This window comes from Lactuca sativa, chromosome 3, assembly GCF_002870075.4.
Source record: "Lactuca sativa cultivar Salinas chromosome 3, Lsat_Salinas_v11, whole genome shotgun sequence".
Classification (NCBI taxonomy): domain Eukaryota; kingdom Viridiplantae; phylum Streptophyta; class Magnoliopsida; order Asterales; family Asteraceae; genus Lactuca; species Lactuca sativa.
Genome location: NC_056625.2, coordinates 227,824,932 through 227,840,453, shown reverse-complemented (window position 1 = coordinate 227,840,453; position 15,522 = coordinate 227,824,932). Strand labels below are relative to the sequence as shown.

The 15,522-nt window shown below is 32.8% G+C and overlaps 1 protein-coding gene across 7 annotated transcripts; it reads right to left on the bottom strand.

Annotated features, from left to right (window-relative positions):
- Positions 1 to 1,405: 1,405 nt before the first annotated feature.
- Positions 1,406 to 14,114, bottom strand: LOC111894049 (uncharacterized). 7 transcript variants are annotated; one of them, XM_052769496.1, is made up of 23 exons: positions 13,732 to 14,114; positions 12,650 to 12,899; positions 12,387 to 12,583; positions 11,270 to 11,332; positions 9,889 to 10,094; positions 9,730 to 9,823; positions 9,168 to 9,242; positions 8,985 to 9,044; positions 8,769 to 8,873; positions 7,773 to 7,883; positions 6,379 to 6,420; positions 5,939 to 6,025; positions 5,683 to 5,855; positions 5,004 to 5,269; positions 4,736 to 4,851; positions 4,369 to 4,411; positions 4,202 to 4,296; positions 3,401 to 3,449; positions 3,259 to 3,329; positions 2,719 to 2,829; positions 2,528 to 2,625; positions 1,973 to 2,018; positions 1,406 to 1,718 (listed from the first exon to the last, which is right to left on the bottom strand). In XM_052769496.1, the coding sequence occupies exons 3-23, from the start codon at positions 12,543 to 12,545 to the stop codon at positions 1,674 to 1,676; spliced, it is 2,115 nt and encodes a 704-aa protein (XP_052625456.1). In that variant the 5' UTR covers positions 12,546 to 12,583; positions 12,650 to 12,899; positions 13,732 to 14,114; the 3' UTR covers positions 1,406 to 1,673. The 7 variants fall into 7 exon arrangements, with proteins under 7 accessions (XP_052625456.1, XP_052625457.1, XP_052625452.1 ...); XM_052769497.1 differs by having other exon boundaries at positions 4,736 to 4,857; positions 5,704 to 5,855; positions 13,732 to 14,113; XM_052769492.1 differs by having other exon boundaries at positions 4,736 to 4,857; positions 13,732 to 14,112.
- Between the last annotated feature and the right edge of the window lie 1,408 nt (positions 14,115 to 15,522).

Here is a 15,522-nt window from a genome sequence, read left to right as displayed (position 1 = left end):
GTACGACCCTCCACATATTGTATTTGTGAACAAACCCCCATGATTTATCTTGAATGTGCAAAAGCTTGAAATAGAACCTGAGGTGAAAATTTAAGAGCAAAATGTTACTGACTGAGGAAAGCAAAATTACATGTGTACAATATTTCGTTAAACCTAGCATTACAAGGTCTGTGCTTACCATATTCTTTATGTAGCTCAAGTGGTTGGGTATAGCGTGGACGTAACGACCACAATGTGAGTACCATTTTCCTCGACACACCCTTGAATCAGTTCAACTATGTTGCCGGACGACGATAGGAACTCACAATTGAATAAGAGGGGATGCTCAAAAGGTTTTCTTTGGGAAAGAGATAAAGTGTCAAAGTCAATGTCTGAAACTAAACCTCGCCACCTTAATGGTTAAAGCTATTAAGTTGAATGTTCAGAAAATGTCCTTTAGGGTAAAATGACATAAATACCCTCATGTGCAAATCACATGGGGGCACGGACATCCAACTCGGGGATCAAACACGTGCAACTTATCGTCCGTAGATACTATTTGAGGGAAAAAAAAAGTACCGTAGGAATTATATTAGAGAAAAAACCAAAACCTAAAGGACCATTCGTGTAATTTGTTCTAAAAAGAATGATTTTTTAATATATAAAATAAAACATTCGTTATGTAGCAAACCAAATTATTTTAAGGCAAGTACATTGCGGTATTTGTCCATTAATCGGGTTTTATTGAATAAGGCGTTATGCAAATATAGGAATGTCATGTGCAAAACAGATCAAACATCATCACATGTTACTGTCACCCCACTTTGTAAATTAAAAAATCTTATCTGCATATCGAATTTTTTCAAATTCCAGATTTTAAAAACATTTTGCCTAAGAATATTGGTTGAAGTATTTGTTTGATTTGTTTGTCAACAGGGTCGAATAACAGCCGTTTTTGACGCACAGACTTTCCCATCCATTCACGAACCAGAACATTGTTGAAAGCTCACATCACTTGTTCCAAAACAATATGGGCATTTGCCTTAGGTTCATTGTTGGCTTCATTTTTGCAGCAAAATGCCATTTGTTCCAAAAAAAAAAGCGATTGGATAGACTTTGTAGCAAAAAACGAGTATACAACATGAATAATGAAATATGTTAAAATTCCTAGACAAATTGAGACGAGAACATGAATATAAAAGCCAAGAACACAAAATATGAAAGACGTAGAAAACAAAACTTACCAAGAACACAACACCAAGAGTATTCTATAGGTCTTGTACAAAAATAAATAAATAAAAGGTGGGGTTAATTGGTCAGGCAACCTGGTCGGGGTCACCAGGTGTGTCTTCTGTCTAGTTATAAAAAGTAATGACCCAAAACCCAAAAGCAGATAATGTAAAGAAAAGAAAAGACATACTATAAGTATATAAAATATAACCCTCCTCATTATTGCATCCCTGGCTTTGAATATGTGTTACTTGGTTGTGGCACGTGAACTGACAAATAAATACAAATTACATCACCCGAATAGACAGACACATTGTTGAAAAAAGCAGCACACATGAACATGAGATCTAAGTAAGAATGCAAAACCAAAACCAAAACCAAAAAGGATCCTACAACTACAACAAAGGGTAGTCGTTTTTGTTTTTGTATGTAACAAAAGACTCCTTTCTCCTCTTCTTGTCTTGTCAAAAAAATAAGCCCTTCTTTTTCACCTTTTTTTTCTCGGCAGCCTACAACAGTTTCAAAGACGTTAGAACCAATCTTTTTGGGACGAAAAATTACATTTGATTATTTGTATTATTATTATTATTATTTTTCCATTCTTGCCACCAACAAAATGAAATTTTATACTGAATGTAATTTTATATTATCAACTCATAAAAATAAATATTTAATGGTTCATGTTTGGTAATAAACTAACTAATAAGTAATAATGACCAAAGCTTTCTGAGATCATTTGCTAAAGGTTCAAGTGAAGCCTTACCCTATTGATAAAGTATCTCAGGGTGAGCACAATGACATCCCTTGAACTGCATAAACCGAGACAATTGATAAATAGAAACAATAACAATAAACATCCAAGATTCTTCCTTGAAACAAACAAAAAACAAAGTATTCGATCATGGCATGTTTGGAAGGAATTTAATTCCATGTTTGATGGAGACTACTCTAAATTTTACAACTTCCACTCCATTAAGTTCTATTCAGATAAATTAGTAACGCGTGTGATCATGTATTACTTCTTTATGAATGAATGATTGGTAGACAAGTGCAATCCTCCCTAAGCAGACAAACATAAATAGCAACGTACTTTCATGTATGTAATTTCATTTTTTTTTAATATCAACACATTGTAGTTTGAACAATCTAGCATTGTAAGTTGAGTTTTCTCTTATCAGGAAGGACATCAATCATTATTAATTATACTAAAAGAAAACGAAAAATCTACCCAACTATATTTGGAAAGCAGAGTGTTGTAAAAGGAAGATATGCTATAATTAACAAATCAAGGAAAGCATGTTGCTGTTTATAACACCACCTTATAGTATCTGATTCTTGCTCCACCCGAAGCCGGTGATCAATACCTCCCAAACCAATAATGGAAAACTCTACAGGATTTCCACACGGAATATAAACCTGAAAATGTCAATTAAATTTAAAAGATTTTTGTAAAAAAAAAAAAAAACTAATTGAATTATCATTTTTGGGGAGAAAAGCATATAATAGTACCCTTGTGTTGGGAGAAAACTTGTCATTGACGGGAGTAGTACCACCTTTTATGTTAATTCCATCTTTTCTGATGACTAATGTAACTGGCTCCCATATCTCAAGGAATCCTGTCTGCACATTAACAAATTAAGGGAAAAAATTACATTATTTCTAATATTAAAAAAGGGTAAATTCAAAAAATAGCAACCTACTTAATTATAGATAGCATTTCAGATTTGATTTTTTTTCCTACTATTAGTGTTTGGGCTGACATTTCTATAATTAGGTAGATTTTTCAAAGTACAATGTCATAGTAGGAAGGAAGAAATTAAAGTAGGATGCTAAAGTGATGAAAGTAGGTTGCCATTTCATGCATACAAGCCTATGTAGCAAAAAAGGTTGAACAGACAAAAAATTGAAGTATATTTTTCCCATCAAGAGCAGTTTGGATAAAAATATTTGAGGAAATGACAGCATTCTAGTCCTTTTTGCAGTAAGTTAAGTCAAAATAAGTAAGCCAACAACAAATTACAAACAGCACTATAGACTATAGAGGCATACCCATAAAGACAATCTGTGTTCAGCATGACCAGTCTGAAGAGCTTTTCTGATATTGTCATGCATATCAGGATCTGTAAGAATACGGAAAATCTCAATTTAGATTAGAAACCTTGTATCAAAAGATGAATTAGAAAAAGCTTACCACAGACGATTTTTCTGTGCTCATTAGCGAAAACCTTTACAAGTTCACCCTGAAAATGGAATTGAAACACAGTCATAACTCATAACTCATAAAAAGGTTATACATTCATTCCACTTTAAAGAAATAAGAATCATTATTATAATATAATATAATAGGGCTTGTTGTTGTTAACAACATGGGGCTAAAAGCAGCACGTACAAGTGTCTAGTCCTTTATGACAAAGGGGGCCATCAAACAGTCTGCCAATTGTTCCTTCCTAATCCTAACTTCATATTTGCTATTTGGATTGTATATATATTTAAGTAAGTTTTCTGTATCTGCATCCATATTTGCAATATAAAGCCATATACATGCCAATACCACTTAATATAATAAGGATGGATATCAATTGTATCGTAAGTCCAGTATGCCTTTTGGATTTAAAACAACTGAATGTCCATCACATACAACTACTACTATACAATAAAGGAGTAAATGTAAAAAATAGCAATGCACTTTCATTTATTTCTACTACCACACTATTAGTTTCCTGAAAAGGCATTGTACTTTGATAAATCTATACCCAATTGTAATTGTTTTCTTATCTCCCTAATTATGGCAGTGAATGTTGTTTCGTACACTGCTTTGCTTTTGTATGATAACATTTCTCAAAGTAAAATATGTTACATGTAATAAACAAATAAAAGCTAAAACAATCTGGGGGTATGATGCATGCGGATGTGAACATGGATATACCACAAATATCAAGAATGAAAAGCAATAATAATAATCAAGTGTTGGTTAAGAGAGAAAATACATTACCTTTCGTTTTCTGTTATCCATGGGCTGGACTTCAATGGCAAGGTATGTATCAACATCATCAGCGGTAACAAGATAATTTGGCTGCTTTGCACCTACTTGATAATTTTCCCCATCAAAATATATATTTTATAAAAAAAATAAATAAATTAGAGCACAAGGAGGAATACCTTCTATATAACTAACAGATCCATCTTCCATATGCCGCACCCACTGCCAAATAAATAAATAAGGCTATAAAGGCATGCTACAAGAAATGCATAACTCAACTTCTTCAAGTAAAACATGCAAGAAATATCAATCTGCTTTTATTTATTTGTGCAGAACAATAGCAATTGATTTGTTTATTATTATTAAAGCATGCTCCTTGATATCATTCTATTTCAAAATACACCAGAAACAAAGCAATTTTCACTGGGTAGATTTGTCAAAAGTATAAAAGCAAGAATGCCTGAAAAAGAAAAATAACGAGACTACAGAAAGAAGTAAATGAGAATACATTTGCATTTAATAATTGGAAATTGAAAGTAAGTTTACCTCAAAATTACAACTTGTAGTTCCATTGACGGAGTATCCACTAGCTTGAAGTTCTCGACCTGGAAAAGCTTCGCCTGAAATTTGGAGGGACTCCACTGCAGGTAATGGATCATCATCTGCAGCTGAACATCATAATATTAATAATTAATTATACTGAAAAAAACAAGGCTACATTTCCATTTCCTTGTGTTAAAATATTATACTTTTCAACAAGACTTTATACCAATTAAATGATTACAACAGGGCTGTGGCTGTGGCTGTGGCTTACCTTCAGAGTATGAAGAATCAGGTTTTTCAGGCACTGGAGTTAAATATGGAGAATATGAGTGGGGCTGGGGATCTTCAAGGGGGGTCTTGGAATTCCAATTGACAAATGCTTCTCCTCCTCCCTCTAAATCATCAACATCATTATTACTGCTAACAGGGTCGCTAAATGTAACTTGTTTGTTGCTGGTTTCCTCATTTTTACTACTTGTCGTTGTAGGATACGAATCACCACCTAATCTCCCTACACCATTATTATTATTATTGTTTCTGCACAAGTCAAACCAATTGGATTCCAATCAGAAACAATCATAATCTGCCATGGCTTTCGTTCAAACTCTTTATATACTTTTGTGAATACATTAAATTATTGAGGCTATTTTTTGTCTTTCAATTAAAAAAAAAAGAGATTTGACGGAATCGAGTTCCATCCATCCGGAAACCAGACACACCATGGGTATGGGTATGATCGAATGGAGCATGTAGCAACAAAAGTGAAGAAAGAGGAAGATCCTATAATTATAGAGGTCATGTTCACCCATCATAACTCTCACCAAGTTGTTAGTGCAAAACATTTGTCTGTCTATTATTGACTTGACTTGAGAGAGTTCTAGTTTGTAAACTTTATCAAATGGGAAATAATACTTTATAACTAATTGTGTAATCTGAGTTGTAATTGTAACCTGTTTAGAAGAGGTGAATACCTCCCTGAATCAGGCTCTGAAGTTTCTGGAACACCAACTGCAACTCCAACTCCAACTCCATCCCACCCTCTTGGAGTTGGATGGTCTGATGAAATTGGTATTTGTCCATCAGAGTAAGCTTGTTGTGTAACCAATTCAAGCCCATTTTTGTTCTATATAAACAATACTATAATTATAAGATTTTTATAACATAATCATGAGTCATGACCAAATTAAATTGATATTATGTACATACCCCCCCAAAGGAATACAATGGTGATTGTGCAAAACTTGAATCAGAACGCCAGGCTGCTAGCTGATATTGAGACTCTTTTAGCTTTGTCTGCAGCCAAACAAGTTTGCAAGTCAAGCATAATAGCTGTATAATTATAGACCATGTACTTTAATAGCAGCACAGTCCCATTAACATACATGATACAAATATGTATGTAAGCTGAAACTCGTGAAATCTTATTTTTTATCCATAATAGAAACAAACTTATACTTCTTTACACATAATAGCAGCGTACTTTACCAATAATAGCCCTCACATTGGTGGCAAAATGTAAGTACATTGCTATTATGGATAGGACATATAAGTGAGTTGCTACAATGAGTAAAAATAAAGTGCATCGATAAAAAAAAATGTAGGTAAACTGTTATTAAGTTTTAACCATATTAACAAGCACAGCATACCTCAATTCCTATGAGCTTCTCCTGCAAATGCCTAAATAGAACCTACCAACAGAAAAATTTCCAACAATCATATATCAAGGAAGAGAATGTTTAAACCAATAAAGATCATTAATCACACTCCTTGGATGTTAATTTAAAATATAAAAAAATAATAATAATAAAAAAATAAAAAACGCAGTTGGATATTACGTCAACAGATATCTGAAAATAATAGGGACAGTTGAAAATCTAGTTACTATCAATCTCTTAAATTAGATATCTCAACTCTTGCGGGTGTATGCTAGTGTTTCCATTTCTTCTATCATCATCTTCACTTTAATGTACTAAACCCTAAGACAGTGGTTGTATGATGAATGAACGCAATGATTCATTCCCTTGGAATGAAAAAAAAAGTTGTTTCCTTTGTCTAATGGAATGAATGTGAGTTCATTCTTGAGTAAATTACACGAATAGTCCCTATGGTTTAGAGTAATTTGCATGTTTGGTCCCTGACTTATTTTTTTAACTCGGAAGGTCCCTACTATTTGTTTTTGTTATGCACTTGGTCCCTGTCTCACCTAAAAAGACATTCACCTTACCTTACCTACCCCACCATTTTTCCGTATTTAAATAATACGTAGTATTTTTAGGTAAGACAGGGACCAAACGCGTAACAAAAACAAACAGTAGGGACCAAGCACGTAACAAAAACAAATAAGTTAGGGATTCGTGTAATTTACTCTTCATTCTTTAGCCAAGGGCTATTTTATTTTTCGTTCCATCATTGAATGGAATAAAAAAAACTCCAATACAACCCACTTACATTTATTTAACTTTTAATGACAAGTCCTTTTTAGAAATTTCTAAGATTTTAAATAAATTGAAACTGTATATTCTAGAAATAAGAAAAGATACAAATTTCAATAAATTCTATTGTAATCTCAGTTTGGTTTTAATGAGATTTTTAATCATCATATTATGTTTATTTTTTTATGTTTGTGTATAATTATTTTTTCATTTAATCAAATCATGAATTGAGTAGAGTTATAACTACACATCATATCTACATATAATATAAAAAAATCATATGAAAAGTTCATTTCATTACTCCAAGAGAGCAAACAAACATGATCATGCAAGGTAGTGACTCATTCCATTAACTTGCTTATTTCATTCCTCCATCCGTTCCATTCTGTCCATCCAAAAAGGCTGTAACCTCAGAATGTGACTTACAAACGCTGTTGATTGGTTGATAAAGGAACTTCGGTTGTGTTCCTATCATTTTCTATTTCTATTTATCTCCCATTCCAACTAAGGACCAATATTGTAGTTACTAAAAGACATAAATAAATATATATATATATATATATATATATATATATATATATATATATATATATATATAAACTTCAAACCTTAACATTACTAACGATGGACTGGGCATCAGCAACTGGTGGCTGAAGAGAATACTCCGCAAGAAGAGGCATCAAAGATGATATAAATGTTGTTCTTTCTTCTTGTGCATCCTGCAAACAACATAATGCAATCTTTTTAGATACATTCTATGTATAACTTTACAAAAATCCAACAGACAGATTTAAACATAATGCTGACATATAATGAGAATATATATATTTTGCATAGGACCAAAACACAATCTTATCTTATGCTTGAATAAATCATAAATAATAATCATTTCAAAAGAGACGCCGCTTCATTCATTGCAAATATACTTGGGAATGAAGTGCACAAGTAAAAATAAAAAAGGGTTAATGCAAGAAATAGCAACCTACTTCCATTGATTTGTTTATTACAGCATCCTAAGTTCATATCTTCCTATTACAACATTATACTTTGAAAAACTCATCCAAAAACAAAGGAATTTCCACACTGCGATTGGATAAGTTTCAAGAAGTATAATAGAAAAAAAAATGGAAAGTACAATAACTAGGGGTGTTTGGGATTTGCTTATTTAAGGTGCTTATTAGCTTATTGCTGTTCGACACCGCTAATAAGCAGTTTTTAGTGTTTGGCTAGATTATAATTAAAAGTGCTTATTGACTTGAATAAAGAGTTTTTGATAAGTTAGTGGGTTCTAAGTTATCTAAAATAGCTTATGACTTATTTAAACCATTTTACCATATTAAGCCTATTGTAACTATATAACTATATATACATATATTCGGCCCTTATCGGTCATTTTACATCTATAAGCAGAAATTGCCAAACATTAAAAAACAACTTATCAGCAGCACATTAGGTTTTGATAGCGGATAAGCATAAGTTGTTTTAAATAAGCAGAGTCCCATACACCCCACAGGTAAAACATTTCAAAATAAAAAAAAAATGTTAAGGTAGAATGTTGTAATAGAGAGAAAGTACAATGGTAGTTGTTGCAAGTAAAGTAATACCTGCAATGCATACGTTAGGCGTATATTTTCTTCAATAATGTCTTGTCTGTAAGAGAGAGCTTTAGATGCTGCATCAACCAGATCCTGCTGCTGCTGATCGAAAGCCTAACCATCATAAAATTTTATTTATTTACTACATACATACATACATACATACATGCTGAAATAACTCATCAGAGGAGAGGAGAGGACCATAAGTGAAAACACATTGCTCACCAGACGCATATAAGCAATTCGTTTCTCAAGAGCAAACTTCTCATTGTGTATTTGGGCTTCCTGTCAACCATTGCATAGCAGATCTATTACTATTACTATTACTCCATGTCATTAAAGTAAAACAAAAAAAAAAAAAAAAAAAGTCACTTCATTCATAACAACATACCACAATCAGCCCATTACCTTAATTGAATAGTCAACAAGATGCTTTCTCAACAGTAAAATCTCTTGCTCCTGATCTCGACTGTCAACAACAGCCTACATGCATAAATTATAAATATATATATCTATGTAATGTGATGTGAATACAGCATATACTTTTAACTCTATTTTATACTTTATTTAGTAAAGTATTTATATTATAATGAAAATTATTTTCAGAAACCAAAACTACAATTTAACTAAAATCTTGAAATTTAAAAAATAACAATAAAGTGAGTCATATTACAATTTTTCATTTCACTCCATAATGGCTAAAGACAAAACAAACATTTTCTTTTTTCCTCCAAGTTTTGCACCAACAGCTATTCTTTATGCCTTTCCATATAACAAAATATGAAGGTTATCACCGGTTAAAAACTAGTTGCATGTTATACAAAAGCGGTATTCACACAAATGCCATAACAAACATAAAGTCATAAACCATGGGTGTAAACATCATATCCAATTGAGGAAATGAATTTTTTGAATTGAAAGACATGCACTTCTGTAATTCAATGATACTACTAAAATATAAAATATATACCTGGTTTATGGAGCTGCCTGCATTCTTTAACTCAGAAATTGGCACCAGTCCAGACACATTGAACTGCGGATCATATTCTCCTTCCAGATGATACCTAACAGCATGTGTGTGTGTGTGAATTTGTTCTTTTCGATTTAGCTAAAGTACAATCCAAAATACCTCAAAGGAGAAAAGCCCCCATTTATGTTTTGAGTCTCCAACTGACTCTCCCCTGAAACTTGAATCATTGGATCTACAGCATTCCCCATGTAATCTTTTTTGAGGACTAGTGTGGATCCATCTGTTGGACTCATGGCTCTATTTTTTGTCGGAGGTGGATACCTATGATCACTCCAATCATCCTCAGCCTTTGTATCACTCGATTTCTGCCACAAAATTAAAAACTCACTCTCCAAAGTATGCAGTATGCCTTGCCAAATAACGACACAAAGAAATGCATTAAAAGTTGAATGGATTCTTTTTATAGTCCCATTATGATGTCTGTCTGGATTTAACTATAAGGTTTCTTCTGTCCTACTCCTAGACTGAATAAATGATCTTTTTAACCCTTACATTCCAACACAATTTTCACAGCATTCATCAACTTTAACTTGACAAGAGTTGAGAGGAAAAAAGAAGGCCAAATAGATAAAGAGCTAGCGTCTTAATACATTAATCCAGGTTCTTTGGCTTAAACCATGAAATTATTCTGTCCAGATTAAGTGAAAAGAAACAGCCCATCAAGTCCAAAAGGAACAGCCCTTTAGTGTAAGGAATCTAGTTGACTGAAATTTGAGCTATCAAATACTTTGTAATGACAAATGATGAGAAAAGAGGCATATTACAATTAAAACTTTGCCAAAAGGAGAATGGTGCATTAAATAGAGAACAATTGTTATATTTATTTATAATTAAAATGAAAATCAGATTACAAATAACAGCCTCCATGTAGGTTAATTGGTTTGTGTGACTCGCTTTCAGGCAATATGTGAAATCAACTTTGGAATCCCCATTCATCTAATATGACCCAAAAATCTTTGCACTGTTCAATTTCCAATTTTGCTGCTCAATCATTAAAGTAGATGGCTAGTATAAAAAAAATGATAGGCCCCTTTAATCCATCAATTCATCTGACTGCTGTCATCCTGGTTTCCTTCAAATTCGATAGGGCATACCCTCTAAACCACGGTGAATTATATTTATGATGCAAAAGAAGTCAATTAGTGACATTTAAATCCTATACGTACTACTAAAACTAAAACTATGGCTGGCATTTAAGCTACCACAACTCCTATTTGCAATTGTAATACATGATTGAAACAGATAGATTACGACATTTAAAACCTGAATACATAGTAAGTAACTATCTGCTGCATAAAGACTAAACTATTGATGCTCCCAATCTACTTAGAGATTAGAAGTACTCAACCAAGAGCAACGTCTGATGGATGATAAATAGTCAAGTGCTATGATATTAAGAAGGTGATTTAACTAAAGACTAGGGACAAGATTTTATGACAACTGGTAAAAATAATGAGAGAGAGAGAGAGAGAACAAATACATAGTTTTCAAGTTCCTGAATCTTCTTTTGTAGCTCAGACCTCAATCTATGATTCTCTTCCACCTGTCAATAGAGAAATTATACAGAAAACCAATATTAGATGTATAATAATATTACAAAAAACATAGTGTTAAAAGGTAATACTTAATGTAATCGACTTTCTTCTCTCTCGTCATTTTAATTCCTTAATCAATATGGATTCTTCTTTTATAATGTTTTCATTCATTCATTACAGAAAGATAAAACCATATATGCAGTATGCAAAAGAAGGTTCAGTCAATATCCCCAACCATTTACAAACTCGGATTAATGATCTTATTATCCCTTCTTTACTTTCAGATTGTATTGCTAGTATCTGCTTTCACAGTTTGTGTCTCCGTAAAGTACTTACATTTTACCCTTGCCTCACTTCACTTTCAGCTTTATTGCTTGTATCTGTTTTTTTATTTGGTCACCCTCACACTCACAATAAGTTTTTCCTTATGTCATCAATGCCCAATCAATAGTTAACATATTTATGATCCTTACAAGAAGAACAATATCATTTTGGTAGTGCATTTGGTAAGAATTGGAATCTCGAATTCCATTATGTGGCTTGTTTGGTTGCCAAAGCCAAACCAACCAAATTGAATGCCATTCTTCATTTTTTTTTCATTACAAGACCAATTCGTTCTTCCTTTAAACATAATTTACATTCTAATATCTTTGAGGGTCCTACAAACCAAGCAGAAAATGACAGATTGAATTCCGTTCACTTGACAGATTAAAGTTCCTTCATATTCCAATTCCTTTGACAGATTCCATTCCTTCCAAAATATTCTGTGGTCAAGAACTAAAACCAATAAGATAAAGAAAGTCACCACAATACGCGATAACCTTTCTCCTCTATTTTAGGTTTTTGTATGCTTATACGTTTGGGTTAGAGCTTAACCCAGATTGTGGAAGACAACAAGCCCTAAAATGACACAAAATCCTCTCATTTTTTAGGGAATGGCAAATAATTGCCAAAGATAAGAGAAAAACTACACTCCCAAAGTATTGGTCAACTAATTCAGATAAATGTAACCATGGATTCAATGCAATAAAGGTGTAGAGATATTGAATCAAAAAAAAATACCTGTTGTTTGATGGTGGCCTCAGCAGCTTCAACGGCTTTCATAACCTGAAACAATCCATCACTCTTGTTCATGCCATTAGTGTTGGTGTAGCCATTAACACTAGAGCCAATAGTCAAGGCAGACAACTGTTGTGTCAAATTGCCTCCTCCATTTTCCATCTTCAGTTTGGTAATTCTATTTCTAACTGATGACTGATCTGCAATGCAATAGCAAGTTCCATTATCTCAAGGTTTTATTTCATTAAAATAATGAAAAATATCACCTTATATACGTATAGAACGGATACGACTAAACAGCTGATGCTTCAAGGGAATAATAAAAAGGTGTCCGCCATTTCTTGAACCAAGAACCAAGCATGACCGTTTACCAACAAATTTTTACCCACAAAAACTGAAAACCGTAGTAGCCTGTAGCCACCCATTCATTAAACACCTCTGCTTTATCCGAGTTTTTATGGCAACTGCCTATCTGTCTATCTATACGGGAGAAAATCCTAGAAATGAAGGCTGCAGCTGGATGATTTGAAGCAGGGTCAAGTTACAAAAATTATAGTCATAAGGCATGTAAACAACATTAATTAATACAAATTAGCAAATAACTTGCAATCAGAATTAAAAAAAACTGCACTTTCCCTACAAGTAAAAAACCCCACTTTAGATACAAATAAGCAAACCTTACAGTATTCAGAGATTCAGATATTCAGAAATCGAATTAGCATTTAATAAAGTAGCAAACTGTACAGTTCCAGATCAGAATATTCCGGTTCAATCAGAATTTGGATTAGCATAAACATTACAATATTTGGTTTTCAGAATCAGAAATAAAAACTTCAGTCTATGAAATATGAGGTGGTGTGTCTTTCGTGTTTAAAGTGTGTATGTCTATGAAATTTAACCAAGCTCAGAAAACTAACGAGATTATGAGGGGGGTGGGGGTGTATTTCCTTCTGATGTATGTTTGGTGGGCTTTCACACTAGGTTTATAATTATACATAAATCTTTGGTGTTTCAAATTCTGGGATATATTGTCTAATACACTATTAAAGTTTGGTTGTTCCCAAAGTGCATTTGTTTTTCAAATAATCGATACAGACTAATTACTCAAGCAAAATGATGCTGGTTAATTCACATCTCTGCATTCAGTTAGTTCAAAGTTTGAGATCTTCTTGCCCTAATTTGATAATCTAATATAAACAAATGAGTAATTTGTTTCAAAAAATCTGATTCAAACCAACTAATAATCAGTGTAGAAAGTATACACAAATGAAGCTTGAACTGTTTCAGAGGAAAAAAGAATAAGATTCTGCATAACAGTATGTCCAGTACGAAATATTTAGAACGGTACCTAAAACTCGATTTCAAAGTATTGACCTGATTTGCCAAAGTTACCCTAGGTTTAGCGTCTGTCTTTGAACTCGATTTTCAGAAGTCTTGGACTCAATTTTGCAGGAAACGCGGTTTGCCAAAGTAACCCAACTTGGAAGTTCAAACTACTCGATGAATATTAGAGGCCGAAGGACATAGAAATCGGATGAAAGTTGTGAAATTTGGGGTTTTAACGGAACCAAATCACCAGATTCCCTTGACTTGGAACTTTGGATTGTAAATCCCTAAACCAAAAACTTGTTAATGATTCCATCCCTCGGATGAATCGCGTACTAAAACCCATGTTTTTAAGGGTAACGATATCTATGAAAATATAGAAACAAAGAAGGAACTAAAAAACATTTGTTTATTTTTATTCATTTGGTTTAACTTTAGATACTGTATATAAACTTAGATAAGTAGTCATGGCACAGACTTGGTTTGACTACGAAATCTCTCAGACTTACTTATAATTTTTTTAATATAACGTTTGGCTTGGCTTTTCAAACCCCAAAAGTCCTTTTTTGGAAAAGTTACAAAAAGTCAGGATTTCCTGACTTTTCCAAAAAGTTCATTTTCCTTATGTAAAAACTTCAAAAGTAGCTTCTAAAAGTAAGTTTGCCAAACATCTTTTGTTTTTTTTTCTTTTTCAAAAAGAACTTTTGGCTTTCAAAAGCTAAGCCAAACACCCCAAGTAGTCATTGTGGTTTCTACAAGTTATATGGTTGGTATGAAATAACTTTAAAAAGTCAAAACCGTAAAAAAAACGGACCATGTAGTATGTATTTTTTTTCGGGTTTTCGTTCAAACCTCGATTTTTATAGTTTCGTGGTCCTTTTAACCATGTTTGTTTGTGATTTGGTCTCTGTGTGTGTGTGTATGTATGTTTGATAAACACCCAAAAACATATTCATATATTCAAGAACGCTCAAGAACATCGTCCGTCACCACCACAGTCTACCATCATTACCTTTTGCCACCTCCATCTCCACCTAAACTTTTTCTAGTCACTTCATCTCCACCAAAAAATTATCCCAGAAACAAAAACTATACACAAAATCTAGGTTTGATCTTCCTATTTGATTAATACACACACGAAATCATATCTGATAAACACAAACACACACACACAAAATCAGATCAGATGAACACACACACAAATCAGATGAACACACACACGCAAAATCAGATCATCACTCAAGCAAAATCGCACCCCCTTATTCTCTTACAATAGATCGATTTCTCTTCTTTGTTCTTTTTTAAAATCCATGTCAAAACAACTGAACTCAAAATCGTTGATAGTTGTAGATGTAAGGTGTAGATGTGGGGTTAGGTTTTCTTACCTTAAACTCTTAAGAATAAGCCTTGAAATCAAATAGGAAATCGAATAGGTATGTTCTTGAGTAGGCATGTTGAAAATACTCAATACCCAATTATCCGACCCGACCCGTTTTGAATTCAGGTAAATCGGGTTTCGGGTTTGAAAATTCGGGTAATCGGGTAACCCGATATCTAAATAGGTCGGGTATTTGATAGGTTTAAAAAAAATTTGGGTATACCCGATTTTAAAAAAAAAAAAAAAAAAAAAAAAAAAAAAAACAAACAAACAAACAAACAAACTAATTAATACACTAGTTATAATAACTATTAAAATTGTATCATTATTTTACATAATTATTGTTTCTTATAGTTTAAATCAAATGTTATATGGCTTCATTATTTGAACGGTATATAGTAAATACAAAAGAAATTATTGAAAATGAAATGAAGT

Coding starts and splice junctions, on each gene's coding strand:
- LOC111894049 (XM_052769492.1), bottom strand. CDS start 12,545: ATGGAAAATGGAGGAGGCAATTTGACACAACAGTTGTCTGCCTTGACT. Junction 9,243..9,729: donor CAGGCAGCTCCATAAACCAG/GTATATATTTTA, acceptor TTATGCATGTAG/GCTGTTGTTGACAGTCGAGA. Junction 4,297..4,368: donor ATCTGTTAGTTATATAGAAG/GTATTCCTCCTT, acceptor AAAATTATCAAG/TAGGTGCAAAGCAGCCAAAT.